Genomic DNA, 19047 nt, shown 5'->3' on the forward strand with positions numbered 1-19047 from the left:
GTACACAATTGTCCAACGTAATCCTTGCTTCTAAGCTAGAAAATATTGGCACTATTTTACCAAGAAAAATCCTTTGCCACATCCTCAAAATATCACAAAAGTGATACAGTACTTTATACCAGTCATGTTATTACATATCACCTGAACAATACTTTACTTGACGTTATAAAAGTTTATAAGGCTTCTTTGTCTATCCTTTTACAGCTATGTTTCCACTAAGTCTTTTTCTGTCTTCTTCTTTACGGCCATCTGTTTGGATGGCCGTTATTTGCGGAATTTGGTCATTATTTGGCCTCAAAATGACGGCTGTCCAAAAAGATGGCGGTAAAACGGTAAAAAAAAAAAAGGATATGGTGGAAACATAGCCTGAAAGTCCTATCTAGATACTCCTTAGTTAGCTTTGTGATAACTAGTGTTGATCTAATTTGACGAACTTGTTGGGTTCTGCAACATTTGGCAACCTGCAGAGGTTGGATGCAGCCCTAGGAAGTCTTGGATAACATGAATACACTAATAGACTGTATCCATAGGCTGTTTTCCTATCAGCCCTATTGCTGCATCCAACTTCTGCGGGAGTTAAATGCTGGGTTTCCAGGTTCGGAGAACATTGCTGAACCCGAACAGTTCAACTAATCTTCTCAACACTAGTCCTAACCAATATGGTTTATGGTCCATTTCCTGGTGTTCCCATTGGAGCGGACACCCAACTTTTTTAGTCAATGCAATGATGCATCCCTTGAGACCTATCTGCTATTCAGAGGACTGTAAAAGTTTAGTGACAACTCCTCAGGGAACTACAGATAGTGGTATAAATGGGACATATAATGGGACAACTCAAAGAGCTTGTAAATCCTGGTGACTTTTTAAAAGCTACTTACAAATTGATCATAAATAACAGTAAATATTCTAAGGATGAAATCATATAAAGAGATAGATAAAATGTTAGAAACCTACTTATGAAATGCATTATATTTATTTATGGCTTTAATAAACAATGGTTTAGATGACATCATGTTCGGCATCTATTGGCCGGTGCCAATCGAATGACAACTAATCTTCTCTAGACCTCGATCTATAATTCACTGCACTGCAATGGTAATATACAGTCCAGGGTCCATCAGAAGAGTCACTTACCTTGCGATGACAAACAAAACGCAGCTAACTCCCAGGCAGGCGAGTAGGACGTACATCCATATGTCAGGAGACAGGGGGTTGAGGAAAGAGAAGACTCCGGGATTGGTGCCATTAGGTTTCCGGTATAGGATGCTGATTCCTAAGGTCATGAATGGCTTGGAGAAGTCTATTACCTTCTCTCTTACGTAAGTGATTGTGAGAGGAGCGACGGCCAAGTCGGCTTTCTGTGGATAGAAACCACCTTCATTTTAATTTTTTTCAAATATATATTTATATATATATATATATATATATATATTTTTTAAACATATTTTATTATGTGCATTGTTGATCTGCTTCATCTTATAGCAGGGAACATTAAAAACGAAACAACAGCACAAGCCCGATATTAGTGTCCACTGGATTAGTGCACCCCAATAAATCATTTAGTAACAGCCAACAATGGTAGAACATTACCAAAGTATTACTCATGTTATCAACCCCCTGATGCTCCTGTGTCGATTCCTTAATGGTCCCTGAGAGTATTTGTTTACTGGGAGTAACCAACAACAGTGTAACAACAGTCATAGGCTGTGGCAGTAACTTGCTCAACAAGTGGTTGTACGTATAACATATGGCGATGACACAACATTTGGAGGCAGGTAAACAGAAATAAGGGGGGGGGGGGGCACTGGCATGGGGGCAGCAAAGGCTTTGTAAGGTAAGTATGAGTATAACATTATCACCTTTTTATAAAAAAGGTTAAGGGATTTGGAAAACCTGTTTAGTGATCCAATCCCAGGTGTCCAGTGGTTTAGTAATCTAGCAGTGAGTGCCTACACCTAGATGTAGTGTCTATTAGTTTAGTATCTTATTCCCTGGTATCCAGTGCTTTAGTAATCCCCTAATAGTGCCCATTAGTTTAGTTCCTTGCTGTCTTGTGGTTTAATATCTCAGATGCTAGCCTCCATTAGTTTAGTCTCCCAGTTCCTGAGGTCCAGTAGTTTTGTAACCCAGATGCTAGTGTCTACTAGCTATGTGTGTAATTTCCTGGTGTTCTGTGATTTAGTAACCCGGGTCCTGGGTAATAGTGTCCATTAGTAAGGGGCCCCATTATTTGGTGTCCTGTAGTCTAGTAAGCCAACTCTTTGTGTTCTAGTATCCATTTTGTCACTAAGTCCCTAATGTTCAATGGTTTAGTAATCCAGTGTCTAGAGTCTATTATTTTTTTACCTAGTGTTTAGTGATCTGGTAGACCTTCTCCTAGTGTCCTTTGATTAAGTTCACCAGTCCCTGGTCATCAGTTGTTTAATAACATATTGCAGGTGTCCATTTGTTTAGCTCCCTAGTCCCTGGAGTCTAGTAGTTCTGCAAATGTTCTATATGTAGTTCTGCAAATGTTCTATATCTCCAGGCTGTCTGCTACACTGCTATGGGGCCTGGTGGTGAGGAGGGAGCCTGTTGTGTCATATTTATGTCCTCCTCTTCTACTGCTTGGTACAGTATTGTAGTGCTCACCCTTCCACAAACAAAGAGAACATTACAAGACCCTAATGGCCAAACCAGGTCTTGAGATTTTCCTTACGAACACAATGATTGAGTGGCTCCCGATGTTGCAGCAACCCCATAATACACCACCACTCTCTGTAATGCAGTCTCTGTATCTGTGCCGATGTTGACCACAGCAATCTCTAATAGACAAGTCTTAAAAGTGTTCCTGGTTTCCTTATAAAAGAAACATTACTACAAGATGTCACCTAGATGATGAATGGTGGTGGCTAGTGCTCGGTATCATCTATATCCCAATATAAAATATAATATGCTGAAGTAGTCTACTGAAATAGGATTTACTGGTGGACTTCTATTTCCCAGTCTGTGGGTATAAACAGGAATCTTAATGAGAATATATCACATGGGGAACCACAATGAGGCATTTTGATGGATTGAGACAAGTTTGAAGCTTAACACAAGGAATTCTCATCACTGTTTGTTTTGTGTTGATAACTTAAAACCGTTCGCTGGTTTCTTACATGATCGATGAGCTCTCGGACCATCCCGTTCCACTCCCCTTTGTCATTCTGTGCCCCGTATTTGCCATCTGCCACCAGCCTGACTTCATAAATAAAGCCCAGAATGTTAGAGAGTTCCTTGAGCAAATCCAAGCAGTAACCCTCGAATCTGTCATTTCCGTACAAGGGCTTGTCGGACTTCTTGTACATGACATAGGGATCCTCCTACAAAACATGATAAATAGGAGGCTCCATTATGTTGGAATCATAAATTATGGTTGTGTACGCATTAAAGAGGAACTCCAGCACACATATGAAGTCATTCTCCTAGGAGGTGTCATTTGGGGCACCTGTCTTCTAGGTTCCATTAGGAGAAGGGATGCTGCACCATCTTCCAATCTAAGGGTATGTTCACGCTGAGTAAATCAGGCGCGAAATCCCATCTGTCTTAGTGTCCCATAGCTTGTTTATGGGAGAGCGTGCGCTCCTCTGCTGCCGCCGCTCTCTGCTCACAGAAGTGACATGTCACTTACTTAAGTGGAGAGCGGCGGCAGCGGAGGAGCGTGCGCTCTCCCACAGAGAAGCAATGTCACACTGAGACAGACGGGATTCCACCATAGTGCTCCCCGCCGCAGAATCCTGTCTGCCTTAGTGTCACGCAGTGTCTCTATAGGATGGTAGTACATCTCCGCTTCCGTCACTCTCCACTCAAAGAATTAACATGTCAATTCTTTGAGCAGAGAGCGGTGGGAGCAGAGAGCAGAGGCGTGTGGGCCATCCCATAGAGAATTCCCGCCTATATTGAACATACCCTAATTATGGCCAAAGGTGCCAGTTGGCTGACCGTTATCTCTTATGTTTACCCCAAAGGCCAAAAGCTCATATTCTGTAAATGGGGAGAAATAAGCCACTAAGATACCTCTTTTGGTGGCTTGTCTCCTATGAAACATATGGGTTGGGCAGTTGAAATTTTACCTTGTCAAAACTTCTCACCCATGACATTGTATACTGGGTGAGAGTTGGGAGGTCTCTACACAAAAATGACAGCTGGCCCCAAAGAAATCGGTGGGGTCAACATTTTTCACTTAATTGTATTGGGACCTTTATGGTATCCATTTGGTGAAGACCGGGCAATTATTACTACAAAAAACGGCAACAAACATGCTAAAATAAGACTGCCTTTCAGTGTAATACAGTCCTACATTACCTATATTAAGCATGGGTAAAAAAAAAAAATAACTATGGGGGACATTTATTAAGTCCGACGTTTTTTACGCCGGACATAAATATGTCCCCGCATCTCCGGCGCTACGGAGATTTATGTAGAGGCGGACTGCCTCTACATAAATCCCGTGCGCATCAGTGCGCACGGCAGAAAACCTACGCCACCTGAAAGGTGGAGTAGGTTTTCGGCGTATCTTTTGCTGGGGCAAAAGATAAATCGCGCAAACTCTGAGTCCGCGCCCCCCGTCCCGCCCCCTCCACACCCCCACCCCAACTCCCCATTGTACCCGGCGGAAAGTGCCAATATGCGAATATTTTATTCGCAAATCGGCCATTTGCGAATAAAATAATACGCAAATCGGCACTTTACGCCGATACGCACCTTAATACATGTCCCCCTATATGTTTTCAGATCTGACGTCTTTGGCCCATCCTGGTCCAACAGAGAGTCAGTATATTGTGCTCAATGGCTTTTAATAATTTTTAAAGGAACTGTCAATGTTTATTATATTAATTCACATCACTGTAATAAATCAATGATTTCATTACCAATAGATATGAAAGTCATTAGTGCTATTAGTAATAATTGGATTCCCCTAGATATAGATATACTATGCTGTCCTTCTCTGCCATCGATTTAGGATATTAACTATTTACCAGGACATGGTGAAAGCACCGTCTAAGGCTATGTTCCCACAAGGTTTTTTTTTTTGGCTGTATTTCAGTTGTTTTCTTTGGACAGCTGTCATTATGCAAATAATGGATGTCCGAGAAGACGTCCGTAAAATAGCCAAGAGAAGACTGTGTGGGAACAAGGTTATTATGTTGGTGGAGATAGGAGTCAAATGTGATAAAAAAATTTCTGCCCAACCCTTTTGTTTTGGGAGAGATAAGCCGCAGCGAGAGCTCTTTTGCTGCAACTTACCCTTCTCCTCCCCATATAGAATACAGGAACACTTGACCATAACTGTGAATAGAGAGGATGGGGGCCGGTCAGAAGAGACAACTGACGGCCGAGTGATTAGTCGGCTGTCAGGGCTGTCAATTATTGAAAGTGCATGGTCAACTTAACTTCTTCTTCACACTTTCCTTTGCCTTCCTTCACCCATGCAAAGATTCAATCTGCAGAAATGGTCTTAATCTAAGTACCTTGAGCTCTGTATGTAAGTACCCTGAGCTCTGTATCTAACTACCCTAAGCTTTGTATCCAAGTACCTTGAGCTCTGTATGTAAGTACCCTGAGCTCTGTATCTAACTATCCTAAGCTTTGTATCCAAGTACCTTGAGCTCTGTATGTAAGTACCCTGAGCTCTGTATCTAACTACCCTAAGCTTTGTATCCAAGTACCTTGAGCTCTGTATGTAAGTACCCTGAGCTCTGTATCTAACTACCCTAATCCTTGTATCCAAGTACCTTGAGCTCTGTATTTAAGAACACTGAGTTCTGTATCTAAGTACCCCAAGCTGTATCTACAACCCTGGCAAAGATTTTATCAACAGTTTTTTCTACTTACCAAGATGGTGGTGACTATAAGTGTCCGGTTGGCTAGTGAGTCTGTTATATTAGTGGACTTGTCTTTTGCATTGTCCGTCATATTAAGGCCGATGTTTGAATTCCAAACTCCAATCTGCAAAATGGAAATTGTGAGAAAATTTGATATGTCTATATAAAAAATGACAAAATATATATGGATAGAAAGACAATAGATTAGATTAAAAAAATGGATTGGAGATAGATAGGAGATAGATAGATAGATAGATAGATAGATAGATAGATAGATAGGAGATAGATAGGAGATAGATAGATAGATAGATAGATAGATAGATAGATAGATAGAAGATAGATAGACAGATAGATAGATTTGTGCCTGACTTTCAGACACACATAATGCATTCCTAGTAGAATCCTGTAGTTCACCCAGTATCATTCCTGTAATCCTCTTATACTTCATGACATCTATTCATATGTTTTCACCAAAAGATGGCAATATCGGTGAAACTGGTTAGAAAATTCCTTCGTACAAACTTTTTCTAACTACTGAATAATCCACAATATTTGATAATCTACCAGTCTCCACTGAGGTCAGGTTCTTTCCCTAAGTACAGCAGATTTTAATGGAGTGGACTACTTAACCCTATGAAGACTCTCTCTATTTCTACCATAACAAGTGTCCAGAAGGCGGGCTCTTCTCTTTAGGAGTCCTGAACTCTTTGTACCGATTTCCCCTGGCCCCTCCTCTCAGCTATGATTGAGAGCTCTAGCAGTCTCCTTATTGGATGGCACTTCCATGTACAAAGTGATATGGATTAGAACTTTTTTTCTCTGTCATACATCCGGCATCTTGTTGCGTGTCTGCCGCTGTACCTATCTAGCACTGTCAGCAGTTTTGTCGAGTCAAAACTGCTGACAGACTCCCTTTAATAATATATATTCATATTCTTCCATCTTTTGCCATTTGCTAAATAAATCATTGTCTGATGTAGCTGTCAACAATAAGGAAAGCCGAGAGGACAATTTGTCCTGTAAGAAATGGACTGTGAAGAATTAATAATAAGTATATAATGTACAGCAGCCGCTCGTGCATGTATAAATCCTCCACCTGACAAGAGGGAGGCCGCTCTTTATCTTCCATCTCGGTAGCATCGGCAGCATTGTTAGTGATGGTGATCCCCGCTCCCACATTTATACATGCACATTGCTGACATACCAACCTTTATGTATAAAAAGTGGTGCAGACACGGGCGGGGGGAGGGGCAGCAACCAATCAGATTGTAGCTTACACAAATATATGATTCGTTGAGAATATGATTTTTTTTTTACTACCTGTGTGTATAAACTGCTACATGGAGGCACCAAACAGGTATACACCATATACCAAAAACACTATTGACTATCTATCTATCTATCTATCTATCTATCTATCTATCTATCTATCTAATATCTATCTATCTATCTATCTATCTATCTATCTATCTATCTATCTATCTATCTCTCATATCTATCTATCTATCTATCTATCTACCTCCTATCTATCTCTCATATCTATCTATCTATCTATCTATCTATCTATCTATCTATCTATCTATCTATCTATCTATCTCCTATCTATCTATCTATCTCCTATTTATCTATCTATCTATCTATCTCCTATCTATCTATCTATCTATCTATCTATCTTTCTATCTCCTATCTATCTCTCTATCTATCTATCTATCTATCTATCTATCTATCTTTCTATCTCCTATCTATCTATCTATCTATCTATCTATCTAATATCTATCTATCTATCTATCTATCTATCTATCTATCTATCTATCTCCTATCTATCTATCTATCTATCTATCTATCTATCTATCTATCTATCTATCTATCTATCTCATATCTATCTAATATCTTTAATCTTTCCCCCCACTGGTTACAATGGACTGCATTCTGACTCATAAAACAGAAGTAAAACATTAGGGCCAAATGGTGCAGACAATGCGGCTGGTGGCGGCTCGGATCGGACGCTCGCAGGGTAATCAGTGTTCACTGTTGCAAAAATAACAGCTTGAAGACTTGAGCCCTGCCAACTGCTCACAGATGAGGAGGCAGAAGGTTGCCAATGAGGTCCCGTACACAGAACACCATTCTAATCTCATTTGTGGAATGGCAGCTGCAAGGCTTTAAAGGAATTTCCAACCTCTATTATTTCTTTTTTCTTTTCTTTTGTTAATACTAATAATCTGAAGTAGTAGTCGTATTTCTTTTTCTCATTTACAGGCATAAAAGCAATAACCTGCAACAGCTTTGAGTTTTGGGGGACTGTACATTAAAGGAGTACTCTACAGAGGAAATGCTTTTTTTCTGTGTACAATGCATTAATAAAGTTATATTATTCAGTAATATATAGTCCTCAAAAAAAAAAAAAAATTATATATATTTTTTATTTAAATTGTATTATACGTTGATTGACAGCAGTACAGGGCAACACAAGCCTCTGTACTGCCAATAGAGTTCAAGTTGGGAACTGCAGGGTTGCACAAGCTTTAGTCCCCACACATGGCTTCTGATACCGAGCCCCACCCTCCACCCCTGTATACTGTATATTCTTATGCACCTCTGATTAACACCTGACCTCTCGAAGCAGCAGTCAAGATCAGAGATAACTCTGATCTCAGCTGTGTTTCCCTTAGATGCCTCAGTAAATAGTCACTATGGCATTTAAGTTATAAAAACAAACAGGAAAGTCCATTTGCAGTCTCTTTACCAATGACATGATGCAAGGCATTGTTTGTTAAAAAAGAACATCACTGTGAAAGTTCTCTAGTGAAACAAATAAAAAAGATTAAAATATTATGGAGAATATTTTTTTTTTTCTTTTGTGCTCAGGCCGATGGTATGAAGAAAAATAACCTATACTTACCTTCCTTATTTCCATGCCACTATTGTTCTCATCCAGCCCTGGTTCTGCGGTTCAGCGCATAACACAGGGAATTACAATCTCAGCCAATCAGGGATGATATCAGTGACCTGCCTCAGCCAATGACTGAGCACTACATCTTGGTGCTGATTGGCCAAACGAGAAATGGGAGCAAAGAGGGTAAGTATACAATTTATTTTCTATTGGTTTCATACATAAGATGATGGATGATTATGTTTAAGGGGTGCCACCTCACCAGCATTTGGGTGACCAGGTAAGGGTGCCCTAGCATAACTGGGACATGTCTGGATTATAAAGTATGAGAATGCTCTGGGATGGGTACTTAGGACTGACAGTGTGGGTGTATAGACAGTACACAAACCAGTAATAACCCCGTCTGCTTCAGCGCCTGCGGCGGCATAATACCGCTGCTAGCTGCTCTAACAAGATAGGGACATTATCAATGATGTGTAAATTACCCTGACATTGAAGCTTTTATTTTGGCCGGCGTGTTACCATTGTCTCCCTTTTTTGTAATTATTACCGGGTTTTTATTAGACAGGAAATGAGATTTCTTCTCATACCGGACACAGTGTAACAGAACATATTTTATAGTAAAGACTTTCCTGACAGGTCACATGACTGGCGGAGGCTGTAATTACTTCCATAGAAGCTTTTCACATTTATCTCGCCGGCGCTGGAGGAGGAATACAGACGCCATTGTAAGTCATATTCTTTAAAACACATTGGAGAAATTACATTCAGACCTTCAAATGGAAAAATGCAAAAATTTGTGAAACTTTGGTACAATGTGAAAATTGATAATCCTGGAACATAACAATTTCCAATTATAACTGGAGAAAAATAAAGAAATAACCCAGAAAGGTTTATTTAAAGGGAATCTGTCACTAGCTGCTGATTGACAGTTAACTGCCTATACACAGCATGGATAGATAACTGCCAGCAGCTGGTGGGCGGAGTTTCTGCTTCTCATGAATATCCAGGACTACTGAGCTCATGCTCATAATGGAGAGGACTATTTTTGTCCATGTTATTCAGGAGACTATCTCTGAATCAGCTGCACAGAACAATGTAAGTGATACATCATTCTGTTCAGCTTCTTTGCCCCTACTTTATAGGACATCATAAACCTGCTGACAGAGTCTCTTTAAAAACCACAATGCAACCTGTCCAGGGGAAGATTAACTTAACCATCAGCCCCGGGCTGTTCACAAAGTTTGGGCCCCCCAACCCACTGTAACTATGGCGACACTAGCTTTAGTCTTTTTCCTCCATGATGCAGCCTGTAAAGGACCTGGAGTGACATCATTGTCACATGATAAGGTCCTTCAATATATTCTCTAATGTTAGTGCATTGTCTCCTGGCTGCAGTTTTGCCCTGATTTGTGCATAATTGCGATAAAAAGCTGCAATTTTTATGCAAATCATGGCAAAACTGTAGCCTGGAGATAATATACCACTGAAAGTCTGTTTGGGGCCATAAGCCCCCCAGGGGCTCAGGGCCCTGGGCTACCGCCCTAAACGAACCTATTATAATCCGCTACTGCAACATCATACTCATCTTGTCAGGTCCAGCGCCAGCTCTCTGGTACATTCTGCTGCCTACATTTACTTCCCCTGATCATTTGTTCTTTCTGCTCTGCTGATGACATCCCTAACACACTGCTGCAGCCTCACTCAGGGAAAGGGAAGTGCGTATCAAGAGGGTAAAGAGAGGCACAAGGGTGGAAAAGAGTGCTGGCACTGGACCTGACAAGATGAGTATGGTGTAGTTATTTTATACATGTGGTTTTTGAGTAAATCAGAATACCCCTTTAAAGCTTTACTGTCAAGTCTTTGTTACTGATCCTGAGATACAGCCGGGGGAATGCACAGCAGCATGAGTCTCACCCTGACGGTCAATGAAATCCAACTCATTCGCCTCATTATAGTCAAGGGAGTGAAGGAGTCGGATCTTTGGTCGGCAAGTAGACCATACTCCCCCGGCTGTATCATGGGATCGGTATATTGGGGTATTCCAGCATGTAAAATACATGTTCAATCATTTTTCCTCCTAGAGACCAACAATTCATTCAATACTTATCATCTTTTGTGTCTCCTTCCCCCATTCCTGAGGGTGCTTCTTTCTGCTGAAGACACAGAAAACTGTGTAGGAGCCGTTCACTCAGTCTTCCTCTCTTCCCCCCTCCCTGCCGAAACGGCTCCTGTAAACAGTGTCCCTGGCCACCTGTGTCTGCACTCTCTAATGCCGAGAGGTTAATCACAGTGAGGTCACCAGTAATTTGACCTCAGAAATAACCTGTTTACATGAGCCGTCTCGGCAGGGAGGAGGAGGAGGAGGGGGAGAACGGCTCCCACTCAGTTTTCTGTGTCTTAAGCAGAAAGCAATACCCTCAGGACTGGGGTAAGGTGAAGCAAAAGATTTTAAGTATGGAATGAATTGTTGGTCTCTAGGAGGGGGCATTATTCAACATTTATTTTACCAGAGTGGAATAACATTTTTTTTTTCTTTTTTGCGCACTGCTTCCTTTATGTTTTAGGAAATCTGTCATTATTTTTATACTGCCTGAATCCTGTGTTTTTGGGCTGGTTCCTGGTGGCTTCTCCCTGCTCAACCAACCTTGACTAAAAGATCCCTACCTGTTTGAGTATAGGTGGAGATCAACCAATGAAGGCTGGTGAGGTGGGGAGAAGCCACCAGGGACCAGCCTAATGACTTGTAGTTCAGGCAGCATGAAAAGGTTTACTATTGAAGTTGCTATAGTTTTCTTATTTTTACAGTATAAGTTAATGTTTTATTGGTACAATTTTGTTGTATATACACAATCTTTGATCACTTATTTATTTTTATACACTTAAATACTTTTGCATTGAAGTATAATATGCCAGTCAGCATAACACCTCTGGCAGGGCCTAGTAGGTATACAAACATGGCAGACATAGGAGGTTTCATAATGCCCACTATGTCAGAGTGGCTTTGAGTTCTGATGTGCTGGGTCCAGCCATTTCTTTAATAAAGGCATATTACTTTGTAATATAACTTTATTAAAGAACTTTTAAAAAAAATTTTTCCAGCAGTAAGGGGTGACATGGCTTCTCTGCTGCCACCAATAGCTGTGTCAGGAACTGCAGGGCAGCTCAAGCCCTGGTCCTGGCACAATTGACTATTACCAGCGCTGCTTCATGTCTAATGTCCCCTATTTATTTTTTTTTAAATTTGTATTTTAAAGGTATGTAAATCATATTATTTAATTTGGTAATCGAACAGTCAGGAGTCTCTACTGTATATATAATCACCATTCTGGACACCTGGCACATTATGCATATTCATATAATGCATCTGCTGTGTATTTCCAGCTATAACTTCACCCCCATCTGTATGTGATATGTCAATCTTGTCTAATGGCACATAGAAGGAAGGTCTGCTATCTCATTGTACATACTGCGAGGAGAACTGACTGAGCCCAGGAGAGAGGAGCGGACTGGTTCATTGCTGGTTAAATACAACCTATCATAATAAGTAATGTGCATGCTTTACGATGGTGCCGGCATCTGGGTTCGGTGAGGACCTTTCTGCGGAATGAGTTCAATAATTTTTCCTGTGAATGTTTTGCTCTGATCATAACACTAAATAATCAATATGAGAGGCTGGGATAAGGAGGGTTATCCAAGGGTTATCCATACTATCAGCACTTGATGCTTCAGCTGTTTGGCAGCCAAGGAATCTGATACTGGAGACATATGTACTGAGAACCCTCTTCTCTAATTCTCCATTCTGATATATAAGCACATATGTATTAAAGCATTCTGAGATAATAGCAGAGGATCCACCATGATATTAGAGCGGAGAACGGCTACCACCAAGGCTGTGGAGTCAGAGTCGTGGAGTCGGAATTGGAGCTAGTTTTGGCTGGAGTCGGAGTCGGAGCTAGCTTTGGCTGGAGTCGGAGTCGAAAAAGAAATGTACTGACTCCGACTCCAGCTTTAAAAAAATATTTAAAAAATGTAGAATTGAATTTTGATATGAATTTTACAAGTTTTGCTCATGAATAAATATGAGCAACATTCTAATATGACACTGGCCCTATTAGATAAGGGTGGTCGGGGAATATATCAGTAATAGGACACTGGCCCTAGTACATAAGGGTGGTCATGGAAAAGTTGTTGGTCACTATTTGGCAGTTTGTTTCTGAGCTGGAAGAGTCCATTGTGTAGCGGGAGATCTGTGCTGTTCTCTTCCTGGATGCTGGAAGACTGTATATGAGCAGCAGTGTAATATTAAGATTTCCTATGTAATATAGAGGAGGAGGAGGAGAAGACATAAGTAGTGTAGCAGTAACCTCTGTCCTCAGTGTGGTGTTTTCTCTCTGGGAGAAGATTGTGTGTTTTTCTTCAGAGTTCTATGGCTGCAGCTGTGTGTGTGTGTGTGTGTGTGTGCGCGCTATGGCTGCAGTAGGCTGTGTGTGTGCTATGACTGCAGCAGGCTGTGCATGCGTGTGTGTGCTATGACTGCAGCAGGCTGTGTATGTATGCTATGGCTGCAGCAGGCTGTGTGTATGTGTTCTATGGCTGCAGCAAACCGAGTGTGTGTGTGTGTGTGTGTGTGTGGTGTGCGCTATGGCTGCAGCAAGCTGTGTGTGTGCTATGGCTGCAGCAGGCTGTGTGTGTATGTGCGTGCTAGTGCATGCCCCCACAGTGACCTTCTATATCACTGTGTGACCCCTCTCTATATCACTATGTGTGACCCCTCCCTATATCACTGTGTGACCCCTCTCTATATCACTATGGCTGACCTCTATATTACAGGTATATGGCATTGTTAGCAGTGTTTCTTTAAGTATGGTGAATATTTAGTTAGAAACATAGAAGACTGTCAGCAGGAAAAGACCACCTGCTCCTTCTAGTCTAGTTGTGAGTTGTTCAGGACATGGAGGCTGGAGACTGGCTGCATCCACTGCACACACAGGAGAATCTGCTTTATATACAGTATTCCTTTATTCACTCAGAAGTCGCCCCAGGATCATGTAGGATATTAGGGAGAAGCTGCTGAGCCAGTGTGATATATAACTCCCCTGGTATATGACTGGCCATTTATGAAGGAGTCTGAGTCGGGAGTCGGAGTCGGTCCTGATAAAATTCAGGAGTCGGAGTTGTGTCTTACCGACTCCACAGCCCTGGCTACCACACTGGAGGACCCAGAATATCTATGTATTATATGATATTACTGATGTAATACTTAATTTGCCCTGTGGAGGCACTGCAGAGAAACTGTACACTGCTGGCAGGTTCTCTCACGGCTTACTGATAATCATCAGAAGTGGCACACCTGTAATCAGCTTACTTTCAGAGGAACGGCAAAATTATATAATTTTAACACATAACAGCAAAACTTATTCCAGTAAACAAGGAAATTGTTTAATATAAGTTTTATACATAAGACAATGACTTTGGATTATTTCACCAATTCCATTGCCGAACTAAGAAGATCCTTGCCACTGCCATATTGCTCATATAGTTTCTACAGCACAGACCATAGCAGCATGCTTGCCAATATTTAAAGTGTCCATGTCATTAGAAAAACTTGATTGGTTAGAGGGTGGTCAGGTCCCCAATGATTTCTAAAATGAGCCAGCTCACTGCCTTTTCTATTTGAAGGTATGTGCACACTACGGAATCCCAGTGGATCACCAGCTGCGGAATCCGCTCGTGGCCGCTGGCAGTCGCACACATCTCCACTAGTCCCATAGGCTTCATTCTATGGTTTGCCAGATTTCAGCGTTCGCCCGAAGAAAGAACATGATCATTCTTCAGGCGGATGGCAGAATCTGTCAAACCATAAAATAAAGCCTATGGGACTGGTGGAGTTGCGTGCCTCAGCCAGTGTCCACGAGCGGGGGTGAGCTGCGGAATCCGCGGCGGATGATCCAATGGGATTCCGTAGTGTGCACATACCCTTACTGCACAAGATGAGCTCTATAAACTTATAATACAACTTTTTATTAGCCGAAATACCCCTTTAAAGCTTTGACAAAATGCTCACTTTGGGCAGGTTTTACATAAATGCCCTTACCATTTTTACCCAGTTCATAGGGTGGTCCCATCACAATTGGAGTGGGAAGTTATAGTGTTACTAGTAGAGATGAGTGCAACTGGAATATCAGTGGCTGAAGAAGTTGGATGCAAGAGAGTCCAGGAAAACAAGGATACAGCCACAGGACTTCCTGGGGTTGCATCCAATTTCTTCAGCCACCGCTAATCAAATGCCGAACGATCGGACTTAAGCATGCTCAAAATGGGCTCATCTCTAATTATTAACTAAAACCCCAATTTTAGAAATATTTAAAAGCATATGTGGACTTGATGTGTAAATGTTCGGCTAGAAGACCAACACAACTAGAAGGACCAAAGGCCAGACTCATTTGTTACTCTGGTCATTTTCCATTATTATAACAGCCATTATTCATAAATCATTATAGCACACAATGTAGACATACAGAAACCAACCATATTGTGCAAAAAGAACATAATGAACACATCGTGAAAGGGTTAATACTGTCAACAATTACAGATGCAGCAAAGCTGAGTTTGTCAATGGCGAGTAGAGTTTGCCACTTTGGTGCCAGCGTGAAGACTCTGAATTATTCCATTGGAAAAATGTGTTGGTATCCACGTTAAGAATCCTCCTCTTGTACAAGGAGTAAAGTGCGGCTATAGAGTGCCTCCCGCTCTGGAGAACCTGTTTTGCTTTGCATTATACCATCAGCCCATTGATTTTAATGGGCAAGTTGTAATCAGAGATGAGCAAACTGAATGTTACAAATCAATATTTGTTCCTTTGCAGAAAGTTTGGTTCAGCCAAACTCAAACTTTACGAACCTGCCAAACTGAACTTTTGAAAAGTTTGCTCATCTCTAGTTGTAATGCTTCAACTGGCCTGTGGAGGTGCTGTAGGGAAATTGTTTCCTTGCTGCTAGGTTCTCCCATAGTTTACAGCTGAACACTGGAGATTCTAGCAGCAGGATACCCTTCAGGGTGAAATTCAGCTCTGCTATATCCATATAGGTCTTTTTTTTCTACAGGAAAGGGTATTGGGTAGACACTACACTGCAATAGTAAACATGACAACATAAAACCTCAGTAACAGATCTGACGGTGGTTCGTGTTCATATAATTGCAGTTTAATGACCCGGTTTGCTATAGACTTCGCCATTCTTGCCTGTAATACATCATTTAGCATTAACCACATCCTAAGTACATGCATCCTCGTAGGATCTCGTCATGGTACAACATGTTGCTTGTTGCCTGGAGCCTGAATGCTAAGCAGCCTGAGCTCTATACAAGGATTTCCTATATGTAATCATTTTCCCCCTATTGGTCTCATGGATGTAGCTGTTGGCTACAAGGTCCTAAGGAGATGCACAGACTCCGTACAGTAGAGCGGAGGATTGCCTCTCATCCATAAGACCAGTCCACAAAGGGTGATACAATACAAAGGAGCGAGTTAGAGCTGATTTAAACAGGCCTTGGGGGGCTCTAGGAGAATAAAGCTGATGGAGCATAAGAAGATTTAATGAGCATGAAAAAAAAAAATTTGTATAGCGCCCCAGGTAACTAGGACTGAGCGTCCAAATCTGAGCGCAGCGGAAATCTGGTTATATCCAATACAATTAATGTATTGTCTTAATACCCTGCTGGAGGGACATACGGGGATCGGAATTAAGATTTTCACCTTCTTGCCAATTTATATACCACTTGTTTATTACTTGTTTATATACCATTTTATTGTATCAATACAATAAATCAAAACACTCTACTGTATTGTATATACAGCTCTTATGCAGACTTATGTGTCACCATGGTAACAGACTACAAAAAACCCTGTGTGTGGTCTGAACCCTACAGGTATGTATTCTTTCTTTCTCAGGAGGACCGCCTGGAAAACTGGGATACAGCCATAGCCATAGTCTGTATCCCAGTTTTCCAGGTGATCCTACCGCTGTATCCGCCTGCTGCACGGAGCGGGCAGACAGCGGGAATCCGATGCCCAGCGTTCGGGTTCATCCGAACCCGAACCTCGGCAGGTTCGGACCATCCCTACTGAAAAGGTACTTTGTGCCACACTATCACTGCTTATGGCATTTTGTACTTTGTCTCTTTCATTGCTCAGTATCGCCATAGATTGCCTGGGGCAGTCTGTTTGGGAGGCTCTGGTCTATATGATATGAGTGCAGGACCAAATACATAGAGACACATAGGTGTGCATGGGAGCTGTATACAAACACTGGTAGAGAAATTATTTGTGCAAAATCTGATTAAATGGTAGAAATGAGCATCCAAACCCAAACTCTTGATTACCGGTGGCTGAGGAAATTGGATGCAGCCCTAAGGCTGCCTGGAAAACATCGATTCAGCATAGGCCTATGGCTGTATCCATGTTCTGCAGGACTCACGGCTGCATCCAACTTCTTTAGCCACCGGTAATCACGTGCCACACGCTCGAGTTTGCTCATCTCTATTAAATAGTAGCTATCATTTTTACAAACCTCTGGATGTCAGAAGTTTAGATGGTGCGGGACGGTCTCGGTATTGAGAGGCTACAAGGAAAGGTGCTGAGCGTGACCCTTCATTTCTGCTCGGTTCCCCTGGAAATGCCAAGTGTGCCGTGTATGGATACAAGATAATCTCCCAGACTTTCTATGAATCCATCCACAACACATTCAGCTCTGGAAAGAAGGGTCACAACACTCAGCTGATCACTTCTGTCCCTTCATTTTAACGATTGTCTAAGGTCTCGGCTCCTGACCTCGACCAATCAAGGACTTGCCGCTAGGTTTATGGAAAAGGCGAGCCTGGAGACATTATAACCTCGTTACATAGAATGGTCGATAAACTGCAATTACAGACAATATAGACAGGAGCTAAAGGATAGGAGGTAAAGGAACAATAAAGACATCCTCAGGGGCACCAACACCACATCAATGTACAAACCTTTTTCCAAACTTTATTTAAATGACTAGTGGTTTCTCCTGGAGCCTTGAGAAAACGAAGAAATATTTTATTAAAATAATATAAAAATTACACCGTGCATTCTAAAGCATACAAGTATTTGTGAATACAATATACAGAATGCCGTGACTGGCTCGTTAAGTGGCGGTGGTCACTTACATGGATTACAATGGTGACAATCACTAATAATAGACAGTACATGGCCACAGGTATACATCCAAGTTTTGTTTTTTTTTTACTTATCAAAGTAGACCCCAAACGGGCAGGTAACAGCTTTTGTAATTGTACCACAAAGGGGCGGGCAGTGTAGCATATTATACAAATATACTTAAAAGGGGCGGGCAGTGTAGCATATTATACAAATATACTTAAAAGGGGCGGCAATATAGCATATAATGCAAATGTGGTCAAAGGGGCAGGAAAAGTAATAGCATATGCAAATGTGCTCAAAGGGGCGAGCAATGTAGACTATAATGCAAATGTACTCAAAAGGGGCAGCAATGTGGCATATTATGCAAATGCACTTAAAGGAACTGGCAATCTAGAATACTATGCAAATGCACTTAAAGGGGCGGACAATGTAGCATATTGTGCAAATGTACTCACAAGGGCGGGAACAGCTTATGCAAATGTGACTCAAGGGGCGGACAATAAAACAGACTAGACAAAGGTATTCCAAATGGACAGGCAGGCAACAGCCTATGCAAATATACTCAAAGGGGCAGGCAAGTTCATCATATTATGCAATATTATGTGCATGCTCCAAAGGGGCGAGCAATGTAAGGTGTTAGGAAAATGTATCCCAAAGGGTCAGACACTACAAATAAGCTGCAGGGGGGAGCAGCTTATGCAGACGCACAGCACACAATGGCTAATTATTAAAAATGAGCGAACCGGGTTCGGGTTTGAGTCGATCCGAACCCGAACGTTCGGTATTTGATTAGCTGGGGCTGCTGAACTTGGATAAAGCTCTAAGGTTGTCTGGAAAACATGGATACAGCCAATGACTATATCCATGATTTCCACATAGCCTTAGGGCTTTATCCAACTTCAGCAGCCACCGCTAATCAAATGCCGAACGTTCGGGTTCGGATCGACTCGAGCATGCTCCAGGTTTGCTCATCTCTACTAATTATATCAGATATTCTGTGGCCATTCTAAGCAGGTTAAAATAAACCCTCAAATGGGAGACATATGTTGGGAAGTATGACATAGGGGTTGTCACTTAGCATCTGATTCTCGTCTGATCTCTACAACAGCTTTCCTAGATCT

The 19047-nt window shown here is 41.6% G+C and overlaps 1 protein-coding gene across 1 annotated transcript in view; it reads right to left on the reverse strand.

The window, feature by feature from the left end:
• GRIK1 (glutamate ionotropic receptor kainate type subunit 1) overlaps positions 1-19047 on the reverse strand; it is a 264135-nt gene that overhangs the window by 49356 nt on the left and 195732 nt on the right. Inside the window, exons 9-11 of the mRNA XM_069946178.1 lie at positions 5860-5973; positions 3144-3347; positions 1135-1358 (exon numbers count right to left, since the gene is read on the reverse strand). Coding sequence (XP_069802279.1) covers positions 1135-1358; positions 3144-3347; positions 5860-5973 — 542 coding nt within the window. The remainder of the gene's footprint in view (positions 1-1134; positions 1359-3143; positions 3348-5859; positions 5974-19047) is intronic.

This window comes from Dendropsophus ebraccatus, chromosome 11, assembly GCF_027789765.1.
Source record: "Dendropsophus ebraccatus isolate aDenEbr1 chromosome 11, aDenEbr1.pat, whole genome shotgun sequence".
NCBI classification, from domain to species: domain Eukaryota; kingdom Metazoa; phylum Chordata; class Amphibia; order Anura; family Hylidae; genus Dendropsophus; species Dendropsophus ebraccatus.